Consider the following 16,316-nt stretch of genomic DNA (forward strand, 5'->3'; position numbering starts at 1 on the left):
CTGTGATTGTAAATCTGGGGCAAAGAGGTTAAAATATAGTGATCGACATTGCCATCTCCTTTTCCATCAGACTCATAGATTGTCAATTGCCAATAAATTGATCTATAGCCGTATAATATAGGAAAAGAAAAGGCTGAGACAGCACATATGATAACATTGAAGAATTTGAACTCTTTGATTAAAAACTTGAACCCCAGTCTTCCCCAGATCCTGCAGAATAGAAGGGTTTGTTCATAAACGCGCGCATGGACATTTGGAGCAACGACGATCCCCCTCCTCCACACCGCTTTCAAAGGTTTCCGCTCTCCTTTTCCTTCCTTTACTACTCGAACACCTTGGGCAACTTGAACTATTTCGTGTCATTTCGTTCTTCATTTCGCGGGCTTTGATTTCTTGCTCGTGTATTGAGGTTTATTCCTCGAAGTCTCGAAGAAGCCCCTGAAGCTTCACAATTCTGCGCGCAGTGCGTAAGTAGAACCCTGTTTCTTTGATACACTTCCCCATTCTCTACAGGTTATATACAAGCTCGACTTCCTGGAACTCTTTGTTTGTCTCTGCAGGACCATTGGGACTGTTTCATATGGGAGGTCAATTGCTGCTTTGAGCTTCAATGTTGAATACTTGGGACTATAAGCTTCGAAGCTCTCAGAGCTGAAGCTATGACCTCCACGACAGACCATCTGTTATATCCTCCCGTGGTTGAGAGACAAGGGACCTTTTAAATACATTTCTCCTATGGGAATTCGATTGGTCGATTTCATCTATGGTTGCAATATGTGCTGATGTATGTAGGCTGTTGCTCTTCCCAGGCCCCTTTTCTATACATCGGAACTTTTTTTTTCTTTTTCGCTCGCATTTGCTTCGTCCGGAACTCTCTCCTTTTCATCACATCAATACCTACGCATAATCCGACAAGATGGCATCCACCGAGGAGCCCATGCCTATTCCCTCGGATGTTGAGGTTGACAATGTCCCCCCAGCGACCCCCGTGGACTCTGCGATGCTGTCCGGAGCGGAGGAGACATACAAGTCTAGCCCGGAGGCTTCCAAGGAGAATACTCCCCTGTCTCCTGCCAAATCTACTATTAGTACGGCAACAACATCAAAGCGTCCCGCCACAGGTACTACAGGCCTCAAGCGGCCTACTTCATCCTCGGCTGCGGCGAAGCCCGGAACTACTTCTACTCGCACCAGTACGAGCAGCACGCTGAGCAAGCCTCCGACTCGTCCTACAACCACTACTGCTACTCGAAAGCCTTTGAGTACCTCAACTACTTCGTCTCACCGATCTCGTATGTCTGTCAGCAGCTCAGCAGATGAGAAGCCCCGATCAGTCGCAAGCTCGGGAGACGAGAAGCGCGGCATTTCGAGCACAGCGAAGCGAATGTCGATGGCCGGCACTACTTCTACACGTACTCCCTTGAAGTCTGCATCCACCGCGGACCGTAGATCAAGTGTTGCTGGCTCCGCTCTGGAGAGAAAGACGGCCACATCTTCTACCGCTACACCTCGCACGGCTACTTCCACCAGCCGACCAGTTGGCAAGCTGACCTCTTCCACCACCCCCACCACCCGACCTACTTCGGGAACCACAGCTACTCGTCCTGTCACAAGTCGTCCAAGCTCCTCGGCGACCGTTACCCCTCGTACCGCCATTTCATCTGCGACAGACCCAAAGAAGCGGTTGAGCACCGTATCTGGGGCGACTTCCAGAACTGCTGCTGATTCCGAAAAGTTGCAGACTTTGCAGACGAAGCTCTCGGAGAGCGAAGAGACCGTTATCAACCTCAAGGCTGAGCTTGAGACTGTCAATGAGAAGCTGACCCAGCTTTCCATTGCTGGGCAAGAACCCAAGGATGAGGATGCCACCGAGGCTCTTCAGGTTGAGCACACTGCCGAACTTGAAAAATTGACCTCGGCTCACGCAGAGGCGGTTCAGGCTCTGCAGGTTCGCCTCGAGGAGGCCGAAACACAGCGCAAGCAGTTGGAGGAACAGTCCCAGAAGGAACTGGAGGAGGCTAAGCAGTTGGCTACTTCTAAGGGGGATGACCAGGCTGCTGCCGCCATTGATGAGCTCAAGGAGACACATAAGGCACAGCTGGAGGTTCTTGAGAAGGAGCTTGCCGAATACAAGGCTTCTGCCACGGCCGTTGAGGGTCAAATTGAGGCTCTGAAGAAGGAGCTTGAATCACAGAAGACCGCGTTAAGTGAGGACAAAGCTCTAGCTCTCGACACTCTCGAACGAGAACTCAAGGGTCGTGATCAGGTTCTCGAAAACTTGAAGGCTGAACTCAACAAGCTGGGTGCTTCTAAGGATGAAGAGATCCGCGCTGAGAAAGAGGCCGCTGAGAAGTCTACTTCTGCTCTTAAGGAGCAAATTGCTTCTCTGGAGGCTAAGATTGCCGACTCTGAGTCTGTCACGCAGCAAACTTCTGAAGAGACCACGGGCTCCCTTGCCCAGAAGGACCAAGAGATTGCCGAGCTGAAGCAGACCCTCGAGAAGCTCCAAGAAGATCTTAAAACTGCCCAGATTTCATCCTCTACCGACCTTGAGACCAAGCTCAAGGAGCTGGAGACTACCCACGAAGCCGCAGTGGCTACCTTGAAGGCTGAGCATGAGCAGGCTTTAAGCTCTCTCTCAGCTTCACATGCCGATGAACTCTCTGTTGCTAAGGCTGCAGTGGAATCTTCTGGTAGTGAACACTCACAGCAGCTGCAAGAGCTCCGTGATGCACTGGAATCTGCCAAGGCTGCTGCCCAGGGAGAGAATGAGAGTGCTATTTCAGAACTCAAGACTGCCCACGAGCTTGAGCTGAAGACTCTTCAGGTGAAGATTGAGGAATATGAGAAGGCCCTTAGCCAATCTCGTCAAGCTTTGGAAGAAGGACATATTTCAGCGCAGGAATCTGCCCTCCAAGAGATTGAGGCTCTTCGCCAGAAGGTTGGTGCTTTGGAGACTCAAGCCTCTAATGGTGCTGGCAAGATCGATGCTCTTCACCAGGAAGTCCAAAGCAAGCAAACTGAAGCAGATGAGCTCTACCGCAGCTTGAAGAATGTCGAGAGCGAGTTCAAATCCAGGGAGGGTGAGAAGGACAGCAAGCTCAAGGCCCTGGAAGACAAGGCCACCGAAGCGACTCGTCTCCTTGAAGAGCATACCTCGACGAGCGCCACTGCGAGGGAGCAGCACACTAAGGAACTAGAGGGTCTCAAAGCTGAGCATGCCGCCAAATTAGAGCAGATTACGAAGGAAGCATCCGGTTTTCACACAGATGCTTTTAACGAACTTCAGCAGAAGCACGACGAGCTCTTGTTCAAGAATCAAGAGTTGGAATCAAGCCACGCATCCCGCGCATCCCATGTTGAATCGCTTGAAGCAGAGTTGAATTCTATTGCCGAGCGTCATTCCGGGGGGGGTTGACAAGTTGATCAAGTCTCATGAGTCTAAGACTGCTGAGCTTCAGAGCCAGTTGCAGGAGTCTCAAACTAAGTTCGAGGCCTTGCAGTCCCTGTCCAACGACGCCAACGACGCTCATACAAAGGAAATCTCTGCACTTCAGACGGGCTTTGAGGATATCAAAACTCAATTGCTGGCCGATATTGAAGCTGCCAAAAACTCCCGTGCTTCCGATGCCGATGCTGAGCACAGCAAGGCCATTGAGGAACTACTCACTGTCCAGGAGGCTAAACTGACCAACTTGAGGGATGAGCTTGAGACAAGCAACAAGACTAAGCTTGACGAATTACAGAAGGCTCACGAGGCTTCTCTGGCCAGTGCCAACGAACAGCTCTCACAGGCCAAGGCTGCTGCACAAGATACATCTGTTCTGGATGGTCTGAATGCCACCATGGCCGAGCTTGAGCAGAAGCTGGCTGCTTCAGAGAAGTCGCATGTTACTTTCCAGGAATCTGCTGCTGCTGTCACTCGGGATATTCAAGAGAAGCATACCGCTGAGATCACCAAGATTCAGGCTCAGCACTCGGAACTTGTCTCCAAGCACGATGCGGCGCTTGCTCAGGTTGGAGAGCTTCAGAAGTCTCTTGCTACTTCCAACGGCAAGAGCTCAGAGTTGGACTCTATCATGAAGCAGCTTTCTCAGTCTGAGGAGGAAGTTTCATTCTTGAAATCAAAGCACACTACCGTCAGCCAAGAACTGGAGGAGACTCGAGCTTTGAAGTTGACCATTGAGGCGAAGCTTGCTGCTGGCGAACAGAATCTGAATGCCCAGATCGACAAGAACATGGCTCTTCTCGAAAACCTCGGCGATTTCGAGTCCAAAATGTCCACTGGCCGTCGACGCATCCGCGAGCTCGAGACAGAGCTGGCTAGCTTGAAGGAGACCAATGAAAAGAAGGGGACCGCGGGCTTGGGAGCAAGCCGATGGGCCTCCGCAGATGAGAGCGACGAGAAAGCTGAAGATGGAGGTCCAGCCGCAGAAGGTGAGGACCTTGGTTCATCCATCGAGGGAACGGTGGGAGATCCCCGTTTGAACACTTCCTACTCCCCAGAATTGCCCATTTTCCATCCATTTACTTGAGTCACAAAATTTTACTTGTACAATCACTAATCAAATTTCCCGTAGATGGCGAGCATTCAGGAACAGCTTAAGCATATTCGATTCGCAAACGATGAGTGGTATGATGAGCATCGCAGGTCAGTCTTTCTCTCCCTTGATATCACCCCTTACTTTCAGGACTCGTGGCTAACGTATCCATTCAAACAGACTGATGGGAGAATTGGCTCAGCTTTCCCGTCGAGCTACCCCCAACCCTCCCAGCCACTCATCAACTCCAGGTCCTGAAATTGCGGCCTCTGCTCCCGAATCGGTGAGCGGCCGTTCTGAGACTTCTAAGCGATAAATATCCAAGTCTTCTTTGGATTTTTCTCGTGCTTCCGGTGAGTATCTCTCCTTATTTGAGATATCTGTTTCCTGGAGCACGATTTTCTCTATCCTGTTTCACTCGTTTCGTCTTCGTCCCGTTGCTTCGGTGTATGCGATAGGACTCAGGATACCCTGTTCGACTGCCAGAGGTTTTATCCCTGTATTTGGTACTTAATATGTTCTTAAGCTTAATGTCGATATCAGTTCCCTTACTTTCCGGAGCTGATTGTCTTGTGTATATTCATGTGAATAGTAACTACAACGTTGGAAGGCGGGAAGTTATTCAATTGATTTTTTTTCCCACACTACTCTAAACTTGTTTTGATGATTGTGATCTGGCAGGGCTTGAGGTACTAGTAGTATGTACATGTAATGGATAGTAAATCTGATAGAATATCTCTAGTTCAAGTCATCTGTTAGTGAAGCTTGCAACCTCCCGAGGTCGGAAAGACTCAAGTGCTCGGAATGTTGATTCGATATATGGATTTAATAGCGTAATTAGAGTATATTCATTCAGTCTAAAACTTGCATCATTGTTTGAAGGCAGATGAAAGGCAATAGAAGCAAGAGAAAAAAAAGGGAAGATGCATCCATTATATTTACGAGGATATCATCATACAAGTACAAGTGAGGCTCTACTGAAACTCTCTCTATCCGGAGATTCCATCGCGGCCCAGTCCCCAACGACCAACCTCGCGCATGGCGTCATCGCCACCTTCCACCAAGCGACCATTGGCATTAGAAGGATTCGATTCACCCAAGACACCAGCAACACATTGCCATCCATTCCGACCACCGCCCCATCGAAGGACCTCATTTTTGTATCGCTCACCAGCAGCTCGATCCACCGAAGCTCTACCAGACTGGAAAACATCCTGCCAAAGCTTATTGGCGATGGCGCGATCAAAGATGTAACTGTAGTAGGTTCCTCCGTAGCCGTAAAGATGACCAAAGAAGCCTTGCCAGGAAGTCTGGGGTCGGACATCATCCGGGTCTGGGAGACTAGAGTGCTGGGAGAAAACCTTGTGGTAGATTGCGGTGGTATCAATGCCGCTGGTAGCCTCCTTGCTAGGAATAGAGTGGTAAGCCTGGTCGACGAGAGCCATGAGGATCTGAGCCTCGTTCTCGACGGCACCGTATATAGAGCCGTGAGCTGTGCGATCCATTTCCATGCTACGCATCATACTTTCAGATAAGGGCTCGTTTGTCTTCCAGTGTCGGGCATAGAGGGAAAGGACCTCGGGTGCTGTAGCGAAACTCTCCATCAAGACTGAAGGGAGTTCGGCGAAGTCGGTGGCACAACGTGTGCCAGAGATCGATTGCAGTGGTGTTTGTCCCAAGATGGAGTGAACGGCGTGACCCATCTCATGGAACAGTGTGCGGACACTCTGCTCACTGAGAAGAGTGGGTCGGCCTGAGCCATTTGTCACTGGTTCTTGGAAGTCGCAGACAAGAGCGATGGTTGGTAATTGGCGTAGAGTCTTTGTCTTAGGATCCACAGCCGTCGCCATGCCATCGTTGGGATGCGCAGATTGATCCATCGAGGCGCACTCTGCGATCTCCTCAGCAGAGATCTTACGCGAGCAGCGTAATGTGAAGTGTGCTGGGTTGGGGTGTTTTGTTGGCCGACTAAACAGATCGCAATAAACAACTGCGATATGTCTGTCCGCCTCATCAACCACGTCTAAACGGCGGACATCAGGGTGCCAAGTCTCTCCAGCAGCAGTCTCCTGAGGGACGAGGCGGATACCATAAAGACGGTCAAATAGTCGCGAGAGCCCTTGCATAACTGTACCCAGGGAGAAGAACTCAGGGACAATGCTCAGCTCTCGAGATCGACGAGATTGGGAGTACTCCAACACCCTTTTATGCACATAGAATGCATGATCCCATGGCTGTAGGGCGCTGCCTTTCAGCTGTTGGAGTTGAGACAGCTCTTCTTGAACGGGGCCACGGTTATTGGCGATGAGTGAAGTCAAGAAATTGGATACAGCCTCTGGAGTCTTAGCCATCTTATCACTGAGGGTCATGTCCGCGAAGCTGTTGAATCCTGAGATCTGTGCTAGCTCTGCTCGTTTCATGAGAAGCTTCTCCAAGCGGTGAACTTGGCGCGAACTGGAAGTCCGAGTAGCTAGATAGACCTGCTTCCTGACGGATTCATCTCGCACAGATCGTAACACAAGTCGAGGAATGACTCCCATAGTTGGCACCGGTGCCTTATTATTCCATCTCTTGATTTGCTGAACCACAATTGGGTCTAGTCCTTGAAGGTTGTTCGCATTGAACGTAACCTGGGATCTAGCCGGTTCTGCGCCATTGAAAAACGAGGAGCCAACTTGGCTGATATCGTTTGAGAGGTTGACAAATCGTTGCCGCTCACTTGGGGGCATGTGAATTGCAGATGTGGTAAAGTCTTTCATCAAAATCTGGGCCACAATTTTCTCGGCTTCTGTCCAGTGCGATGTGACCTCAGGATTGGACAAGGCCTTACTGAGTTGCTCATGCAGGCCTGTTGTGGTGTTCAACACATTCATATATTCAAACATAAGAGCGTACGCCTGCGTCGCTGCTTCTTGAATCTTTGGATCGTGGTGGATGGTTCGAATAAAATCAGAAAGGTCAATGACTCGACATAGAAGATCGCTGAGTCGATCTAGGTCTCGTGCCAATGATCGGTATTCGTCTACAGTAGAAGCTCCCAGGACTTTGGACACAATTGCCTGGCATTTTTGTAGCGATGCATGTGCAAACTCCCTGAATCCGTCAGGGCTTGTCAAGTATTGGTTCTGAACCAGCCCAGCCCGCTTTGGAACGGCCGCAGTTCGTTGCTGCGAGAAATCCTTCCAAAAGTTCTGTGAATCGAAAACGCGTCGCAGAGTCTCGTCGTCGAGGTTCTTATTCGGGGCATTATTGTATGCGGGAACAGAATCGAGGGACGATCGAGGAAGTTGTGAAGCAGCGCTTTCAAAGGTTCGAGTCTGGCGCTGGAGTAGACATTGCCTGCATGTCCATGGCCGGCGCCCAAGAGGGCGAAGCATGGTATGAGCTGAAACGGGTATAAAGGTGGGAGGTAAATTATAAGACCAGAAGAGGGAAAATGCGAAACAGCTATCAGTAATTCGACTTTCACTGTAACAATTAAAAGCTGGGGTAGAAGAGCAGCTTCAAAGAGACACGGGCAATGACGGAAGTTTTCATGAGGTCCGAGCCGAAGAATTCCACCCGTCTTGGCTGCGAATTCCGAACCGCTTCAACCTCTCTCTCTTACTATCTCCTCTCCCCACATATCACCAACATGTCGTTCCGGCCGATCTTGCAGCAGGTATGTTTCCTTAGATGCGTTTGCATCTGCTTCAATCCTGGCAATTGACCCAATGGCGGAAACTAACTCGTGTCTAGCGGGCTGTGGCTCCGATCGCAGCCACCCTCCTGGCAGGAGGCATGGCTCTGTACCCCAAGCAGACAGTCTTCGCGGAAGAGTCTCGAGAGGTTAGACTATCAACCCACTGACTTTATATGTGGCCAACTGTGGTCAACTGGGATGAAACTTATCTGACACACGACTGCCTTCCGAAAACAGAGGAAACCCATCTACGACGACTTCGCGTCTGAAATTCCCGAAGCTATCAAGGCCCCTACGCCTGCGCCTGCGCCTGTTGCTGCATCCGAACCCGAGGCTTCCAAGTCTTCCTTCTCTCTGCCTCTGCTGCAAACATCTCCTTCCTCGCCTACTCCGACAGACATCTTGACCTCTCAGGTCCGCCAAGCCCGTCTCTTCATTTACTCGCACTCTCTTGCCGCGGAGAACGGCTTCAACGACTTCCTGTCCCGTGCTCTGCACATTGAAAATGCTTTCACCAACACCGTTGCATCTCTTGCTCCCTCCGCCGAGTCCGGTGAGCGTCTGACTCCCGGCGGTGTCTACGTCGTCGTGGCCGCTATGGCCGGCTCCATCGTGTCACGCAACCGCGGCATCTTCCTTCGCACTCTGTCTCCTCTTGCCTTCGGTACCGTGGCTGCTTACTCTCTCTTGCCTGTCACAATGAAGAATGTTGGCGAACTTGTTTGGTCATATGAGAAGCGATTCCCCGCCGTTGCGGACCAGCACATTGCCCTTCGTGAGCGGGCAGAGCACATTTGGTACACTGGCATTGCGCACAGCGGAATGGGTCGCCAGATGATGGAGGACAAGATTGGTGAGACTCGGAAGAAGCTGGAGCAGCTGGTCAGCAAGGGCCACTAGATGTTGTTTGGTTTTTATACCACGTCCCCCTCATTTCAGGTGTGCTGAGGGAGTTCTTTATTTTTCATTTTGTTGCATATGTACGTTTAGAAGAACTCTTTAGATCCGAAGATATAATCCGGGTTAGTTCCTTTGTTTGAAAAAGGTGTATGCAATGACACTTGGAAGTTTTATTTCAAATTTGGTAATTGATATAACCTGGTATATTTGCTGGTAAAAAATAGTGATGAAGGGAGCTTCAAAATCGTTCTCATCTTCATCTTCGAACGCTACATGAGTGAAATCGATCATGCCTCCTGTGTTGGGCCAGGTGATCCCTCCACAGGTGCTTCAGCTGCAGGAGCCGGCGACCCTGTGTTGGTTGGCGAAACGCCGATTTTAGGCGGGGGTGGCAGAGGGGTTCCCTTCCGTGAAGGAGCAAAGTCCTGCTCTCGACTCTTCTGTTCACCCTCGGCAAAGTAATCATCAAATGTCAGGTTAGCAACATGGCGGGGCTTGGCTCGACGATTCGACGGTGATCGACCCTCTGGGGGCGGAGAGGTCACTTTAGGATGAGATGGAAGAGGTGGGATAGATGCCATGTTTGCCGGTACTAAAAAGTTACCCCCAGTCCCTGCGCCTGTCCCAGGGACGGTGAACTCTGGCATTGGAGAAGCAGTTCCATCCTGGCGCGTTTCAAACACCACTTCCCCAGGCCCTTCCACTTCCTCTCCCAATCCGATGGGTAGTCGGTGCAGGGCACCGAAGCCTAACTCAGCACCAACAGCGCCCTCGCCACCCCATCCTCGAGTTGGGACCAATTCAACTTCTCGAACAACATCGAATTCGCTATTGTACACCCATAGTACCAGCGTGCGGTCGAGGTGGTCCTCTACTAGCTCTCCAAGCGCGGATTCCCCACGTAGTGTACCACTGGGTGTTCCAATAATATAGTCTGAATGTGGCAGAAGCCCTGCACGGAAAGCGGGACTAAGTGATGAAGGAATTGAAAGCACATGCCAGATGTTTTGAGTGGAATTCAGAGGCGCAAGCTGTAATGCCAGGCCGAGGGAGGGGTTCGTAGAGGAGACAGGCACGTTAAAGGTATGTGTTCGTTGGCCCTGCAGCGAGAACATAAGATCAGTATGAAAGAATTTGATAAAATTAGGACGCATTTGACAAGTACCTTAGCACTCCAGACTTCCAATGTCAAGCTTGATCCTGCGCAATTGCGGACTTCCGTCGCAAAGAGGTTTGGATCAGGGTCCTCCTGCAGACGAATTTTAGCAAGATTTATCAGCTATTTCCCAAATTATGAGGACACATACAATAGGATGACCATTAATGCCCACAATAAAATCAAACCAAGGCTCTAGAGGTAGCGCAGAGTCTTTATTGCGGAGAACCTGAAATCCGAAGGCGTTGTCACTGGGTCCATTCCGAGGTTGCTGAGCAGGCTCGCCGTCAAGCCGGCCAATAAATCGATTGAGAGCACCAAACATTGTAATAGAAGCTCTTCTTGTTTAAGTCCGAACAAGTACTTAATAAACCTGCTATGAGACTTGTTTGGGTGAAGCTCTTGCGGGCATGTGAGCTGGCCGGATGATAATGCAAACACCACAAACACCCGCGTTTATCCAACGTTATCGCTGTTATCGAAGACTCGATTTGTATCAACTACAATCCATATTCACCATGGAAGATTTGGAAGAGGCTCCCCCAGAGGTACATCATTACAATGAGCTCTATGAAGTTCCTTGGGATATTCAAAAGTGATTATCAAGCTTCTCCTCACCTCCAAACAACTATGCTGACTCTTACAGCTATTGGTCACAACGCCATCGTATTTTCTCCAAGTATGACGAAGGCATTTGGCTGACGGATGATGCTTGGTTTGGAGTGACCCCAGAGCCTGTTGCCAAGTACGTTTGCAACCTTTTGATGTTTGTTCCCTTGAAATACTCAACTAATATCGCATACAGCAAGATAGCACAAGATATCGCCGAGGCAGCTCCTGCTGGACGGAGCATCTTGATTGATGCCTTTGCTGGCGCTGGTGGCAATACTATTGCATTTGCAAAGACCGGTAGATGGAAGCGGGTATATGCAATTGAGAAAAATCCAGCTGTTCTTAAATGCGCCAAGCACAATGCGAAGATCTACGGAGTAGACCAGCAGATCACTTGGTTCGAGGGTGACTGCTTCGAAATCCTCAAGAACCAACTCAAGGACCTTGCACCCTACAGCATTATCTTTGCAAGTCCTCCATGGGGAGGTATGTCTTTATTCTCTGATTTTCCTTGTCGACGGAGCTAACGCGTTTCGATCATGATAGGTCCTGGGTACAGGTCCGATGAAGTCTTCAACCTGCGCACTATGGAACCATATTCTCTCGAGGTTCTATACAAAGAGTATTCTGCATTCACCAAACACTTTGCCTTGTTTTTACCACGAACCTCTGATCTGCAACAAATAGCGAAATATGTTCCTGATGGATTCCAAGCTCCAGTGATACATTACTGTATGGAAGGACACAGCAAGGCATTATGTGTGTTCTATGGCGATTTTAACATGTCATAGTCATTTCTGTTTTTTAAATACTCTGCTTTTTAATCAGGAATACCATGGGGTTTTGACGCCCAAATAACAGTGCTCGCTTTCATTTGGTATTTTACTCTGTGGTCCACATAGATCTCAAGACTCAAAGTTCTTGATGCAAACCATAATCGGATGTTTAAAGAACAAGTGCATACTCTTGAGTTCCTATGAAGAATACATCGTAAAAAGAGTAAAATATTCCCAGCATTCGCTTTGCAATATCTCTTTTTAAAAAAAAATAATTTTACCTTATCCCCTCCATCCACTACATATTAAGCTTGAATGGATACTATAGTATTGGGGCGGGTGGAGCCAATAGAATAAGAGCACCTCCAATTCTGCCCGCCGCCTTCACCTCTCACATTCACTACTCTTGCGATATCTCTGGACTTCACCCACACACCGGTGCTACGCTCATTCACTCTTTCCCTATCTTGATTTGCGCTTGCTTGTATTATTACATGAATGCGACTTAATTTACCAGATGTGCTCCTCCTGAATCCTCACTGGCACGCGCCTTGATATCTCGCCAACGCAACTCTCTTGTGCCCTCCTCACAAGACTCAGTCTTGTAACACGGCGGTTTCGTCCTCGATCCTTCCAAAATGCCACATGCTACAAAGAGCGCGGGCTCTGATGCCCAGGAAGATGCAGAGTTTGAAAATGTGATGCGACAGCTGAACAATCTCGAGAGTAATCAGGACTTTGAGTTCATGAGCCGAGACTTGGATGTTGGAGAGAAAGCGGACGATGCGGTTGATTACGAAGATTTCGATGATGACGAACTCCCCGAGGAAGAAGATGCGTCCGTGCCGACGCGTCTACCACCTACCGATACCGCCGCGCCGGACCCGTTATTTGCGGACCTAGGACCTGATGATGGTCTCTTTGGACCAGAGGATGACATATTTGGTGATGGCGGCGATGATGCCACTCAGGACCAGGGAGATAATCTTGATGATCTTTTTGGAGATGAGCCTACATCTCCTCCACCTGGTGATCAGGTTGACCACACCCAGGGCCTCTTTGAAGATGAGGAACCGTCCTTGTCAACCCAGCCAATTGAGCTGCCTTCTATCCCTGCAGAGCCTGAACCTCAGTCCCAGGCAATGTCAGTAGATGATGAATTCGCCGATGATGAAAGTGTTCTCTCTGAGGAGATGGATGCAACGACTCTTCGTGCTTGGAAGCTTCAGCAGGCATTGTTTGCCATGTCAGGAACTGGCCCAGATCACCCACCAGCACCGCCAGAGAATAGCGAAGAACTTCTGCACTCTCTGTTTCCCAGTTTTGACCGCAACACTCTCCCCCGATGGCTAGAACTGATTCCTCACAAGAAGGCATACTTTCGGGGTAAGCCGCCTCTGAAGGTTCCAAAGCCAGTGCTTCCAACAAAGGTCAATATCGAGTTGGCTCCCGATCAGGAGCGATTCTTTAGAACCGGCCAGCCCAACAAACGTGGTCTCGACCAAGAGTCCATGGGACTAGTCATCATTACCGAGGCTGCCCAGGAAGAAGAACAAGAAAGCAAAGATGATTCCGAAGCTGCTGAAGCGGATTCTGATGAAACTCTTCCGGGAGGGTTTACTATGCATGACCTTCGAATACTTTCCACCACTTGGGATATCAAGGATGAGGATCCCTCGATGTGGGAGCCCGAGGAGCCACGCGCTCAGCCACAAGCCCGCGACATATTTGATGATGACGAGCCGGATTGGCTTATCAACGCGGATCACCCTTCGAAGAAACGGAAAACAGGACCAACACCAATGGACGTCATTGCTCTGGCACATCGTGATATTCCCATACTAGATGATCCTGAGCTAGTCACTAAGCGAGTTGCCAAACGAGTCACCATCGATATGAACGATCCCAATATTCTAGTTGAAGAACGACAACTGGAATCCATCATCAATAAACCAAAACACACCATCCCGCGCACCAGAGACGAAATGGACACTAACTTGACCCGTCGTCTAACTCAGCGCTACAACATCTCAAACGACCAAGCATATGATATGCTCAAACAAAACCATCAGAACAAGATTCGGAGCACGCTTGGCAATGTTACTCTTGAGCATGCTATGCCAGCTCTGCGCTTGCAATGGCCTTACTACAAGACAGAACTGGGCAAAACCGAAGCTCGATCTTTCCATCGGCCTGCTATGGTCTTTCGCAATGGCCAAACATCATGGTTCAAAAACCCTCTACACATCAAACGCAAACAACAAAAAGGCAAGGACGCAAAGGCACTGTATGGATCCACGAGTTCTCTATCTTTGGCAGATAACTCGAATGTTCTTTTGGTGGAATACTCTGAAGAAGTTCCTATGTCACTGTCCAACTTCGGCATGTGCAACCGTTTCATCAACTATTATCGAAGAAAGAATCCAGAAGATCCTACCCGTCCCCGAGCAGAGATCGGAGAAACAGCTGTTCTCCTTCCACAGGACAAGAGTCCTTTCTCCATTTTTGGACATGTGGACCCTGGAGAGATTGTACCTGCAGTCTCCAATTCAATGTACAGAGCACCACTCTTCCCACATCAAGCCAAGTCCACAGATTTCCTTGTGGTCCGAAACACCACTCAGTCCAAAGGCAGCAACTATTATCTGCGCAACATAGAGAATTTGTTCGTTGCTGGACAGCAATTCCCATCTGTCGACATTCCTGGTCCCCACTCACGAAAGGTCACGACTGTCGCAAAGAATCGCATGAAGATGCTTGTCTATCGTCTTCTCAAAAAGAATAGCGAGGAGCGCCTCGCCATTAGTGATGTCACGGCTCATATTCCAGGCACGACTGACATGCAAAATCGACAGAAGGTGAAGGACTTCCTTCAGCATGATAAAGACACCAAGTATTGGAAACCTTTGGACCCGGTTCTTCCGGACCAAGATACCATCAGATCTTGGGTTCAACCAGAGGATGTCTGTCTTCTTGAGTCGATGCAAGTGGGCCAACAACACCTTAACGACACTGGTTTTGGCGGCGAAGCTGAAAATGCGAACGATAACGACGAAGATGAGGAAAGTGAAAGCTTCGAGCAGCAGATGGCTCCCTGGAAGGCTAGTCGTAACTTTTTGTTGGCTTCTCAGGGTAAAGCTATGCTCAAGCTTCATGGTGAAGGTGATCCTACCGGTCGTGGCGAGGGTTTCAATTTCATCAAGACGTCTATGAAAGGTGGCTTCAAAGCAATCGGTGAGAGTGTTGAGGACAAACTGGATGCACAGCGACTCAAAGAGCTTGGTGGCCATAGCTATAATGTTGCCCGTCAACAAAAGTCATACGAGACCTCTATTCGACGAATCTGGGATTCGCAGAAAGCAAGTCTTTCCTCGACTGTCGAACACTCCGATCAAGAGAGCGATGTCGATCAGGGAGATGAAGAGGAGTTCAACAAGCCCACTCCCCGTTCCGAGGCACCAACTCCAGCTCCTTACCGTCGCGATGATGAGACAACCAGTCAATTCAGCAAGATGAGTTTCGCCAGCCAGAAGGGTAAGGTCTTGCGTATCACCCGCCAGTTCAAGGCTCCGAATGGTGAAATTGTGCAGAAAGAGCAGCTGATCTGGGACCCACGAGTCATCCGACACTACATACAGCACCGTCACCGCTCTGAAGCCCTCACTACCAAATTGGACTCTCTACAACCAACCGGTGATCCTGAGGTTGATGCTCGGAACCGCAAATTGATCGAGGCCGAGTTGAGCCGTCTGAACCGTAACAAGGAGCGTCGTTTTGCCCGTGAGAAACAGAAGGGTATTACTCGCGCCGGCGATTCCCCTGCTGATGGCAAGCCTACTGGAACTCTGCGAAAATGTGCCAACTGTGGTCAAGTTGGACATATCAAGACGAACAAGAAGCTTTGTCCATTGCTCAATGGTACGATGAAGCCTGAGGACCGAGTCACCGACTCTGCTTTCTCCATGAGCGCACCTGTTCTGTAAAACCGGTTGCATGGAACGTTTTTACATCCGCATTTTTCTTCAACACGGCTTTCGTGAATTTCATTACAAAATGATATCCCCCTTTCCTTTTCATGATGATTTCAGCTCCCTCTTCTCTACAATTTGCTATTTTCGCTTCAGCGCTGTATTCCATTTTCAAAAGCATGGTGCATAACTGGTCCGAGACCTTTCCGTGCATATCTTACGTTACAGAGTGTTCAGCCGTATTTCTAAGCTAATTTATTCATGTAATATTATGACTTTCAACTTCCAACCAGGCGATGCTAGTGCTGGGTGTCTAATACCTGGTAGTATAAGTCCTACTACTAGCCTCATAGCAATAACAAAATGTTGAATCAGCCACGTTCAAATTTTTGAAAAATGTTCTTCAATGTTAGCTTTCAGCCTACATCATCACGAATTTTTCTTTTTCCGTATTAGTTCTTTTGCCAAGGTTTCCCCTATAACAGCCCTGGAGATCGGTTTATTTCCCTCAGAATAACCTTGGAAGTCACCTTACCTATACATCCACATCATTCTTCATGCTCTTCTCCAGTGCGACCTTTGAATCCTTACTTTGTCAAAACAATTTCCGCTGCGAAGGCCGACTGCAACATTTCAAGTTGGTTTCAAACAGATTGTGGAGACTAAACAAAGTCCCGACTC

The 16,316-nt window shown here is 49.2% G+C and overlaps 6 protein-coding genes across 6 annotated transcripts; 4 read left to right on the forward strand and 2 right to left on the reverse strand.

The window, feature by feature from the left end:
* Nucleotides 1–916: 916 nt before the first annotated feature.
* Nucleotides 917–4,857, forward strand: N7483_008522 (M protein repeat protein; the record flags this gene model as incomplete). The annotated part of the gene is given in 4 exon segments (XM_057091949.1): nt 917–3,378; nt 3,398–4,469; nt 4,581–4,651; nt 4,722–4,857. 4 exon segments carry the CDS (start codon nt 917–919, stop codon nt 4,855–4,857), a joined length of 3,741 nt encoding a protein of 1,246 aa, XP_056943123.1.
* Nucleotides 4,858–5,530: 673 nt separating this feature from the next.
* Nucleotides 5,531–7,918, reverse strand: N7483_008523 (mitochondrial intermediate peptidase; the record flags this gene model as incomplete). Its single annotated transcript, XM_057091950.1, has 1 exon — nt 5,531–7,918. The coding sequence occupies one exon, from the start codon at nt 7,916–7,918 to the stop codon at nt 5,531–5,533; it is 2,388 nt and encodes a 795-aa protein (XP_056943124.1).
* Nucleotides 7,919–8,061: 143 nt separating this feature from the next.
* Nucleotides 8,062–9,123, forward strand: N7483_008524 (MICOS complex subunit MIC26/MIC27; the record flags this gene model as incomplete). The annotated part of the gene is made up of 3 exons (XM_057091951.1): nt 8,062–8,202; nt 8,280–8,369; nt 8,461–9,123. The coding sequence occupies 3 exons, from the start codon at nt 8,062–8,064 to the stop codon at nt 9,121–9,123; spliced, it is 894 nt and encodes a 297-aa protein (XP_056943125.1).
* A 287-nt stretch (nt 9,124–9,410) lies between these two features.
* Nucleotides 9,411–10,604, reverse strand: N7483_008525 (uncharacterized protein; the record flags this gene model as incomplete). Its single annotated transcript, XM_057091952.1, has 3 exons — nt 9,411–10,223; nt 10,289–10,372; nt 10,431–10,604. 3 exons carry the CDS (start codon nt 10,602–10,604, stop codon nt 9,411–9,413), a joined length of 1,071 nt encoding a protein of 356 aa, XP_056943126.1.
* A 193-nt stretch (nt 10,605–10,797) lies between these two features.
* N7483_008526 (RNA methyltransferase) lies at nt 10,798–11,682 on the forward strand (the record flags this gene model as incomplete). Its single annotated transcript, XM_057091953.1, has 4 exons — nt 10,798–10,874; nt 10,926–11,024; nt 11,085–11,377; nt 11,438–11,682. 4 exons carry the CDS (start codon nt 10,798–10,800, stop codon nt 11,680–11,682), a joined length of 714 nt encoding a protein of 237 aa, XP_056943127.1.
* A 623-nt stretch (nt 11,683–12,305) lies between these two features.
* On the forward strand, nt 12,306–15,650 carry N7483_008527 (DUF3591 domain-containing protein; the record flags this gene model as incomplete). The annotated part of the gene is made up of 1 exon (XM_057091954.1): nt 12,306–15,650. The coding sequence occupies one exon, from the start codon at nt 12,306–12,308 to the stop codon at nt 15,648–15,650; it is 3,345 nt and encodes a 1,114-aa protein (XP_056943128.1).
* Nucleotides 15,651–16,316: the final 666 nt, after the last annotated feature.

The sequence above is a fragment of the Penicillium malachiteum genome, assembly GCF_028827825.1.
Source record: "Penicillium malachiteum strain IBT 17515 chromosome Unknown utg000004l:1.0-4883003.0:1.0-4884900.0, whole genome shotgun sequence".
In the NCBI taxonomy this organism is placed as follows: domain Eukaryota; kingdom Fungi; phylum Ascomycota; class Eurotiomycetes; order Eurotiales; family Aspergillaceae; genus Penicillium; species Penicillium malachiteum.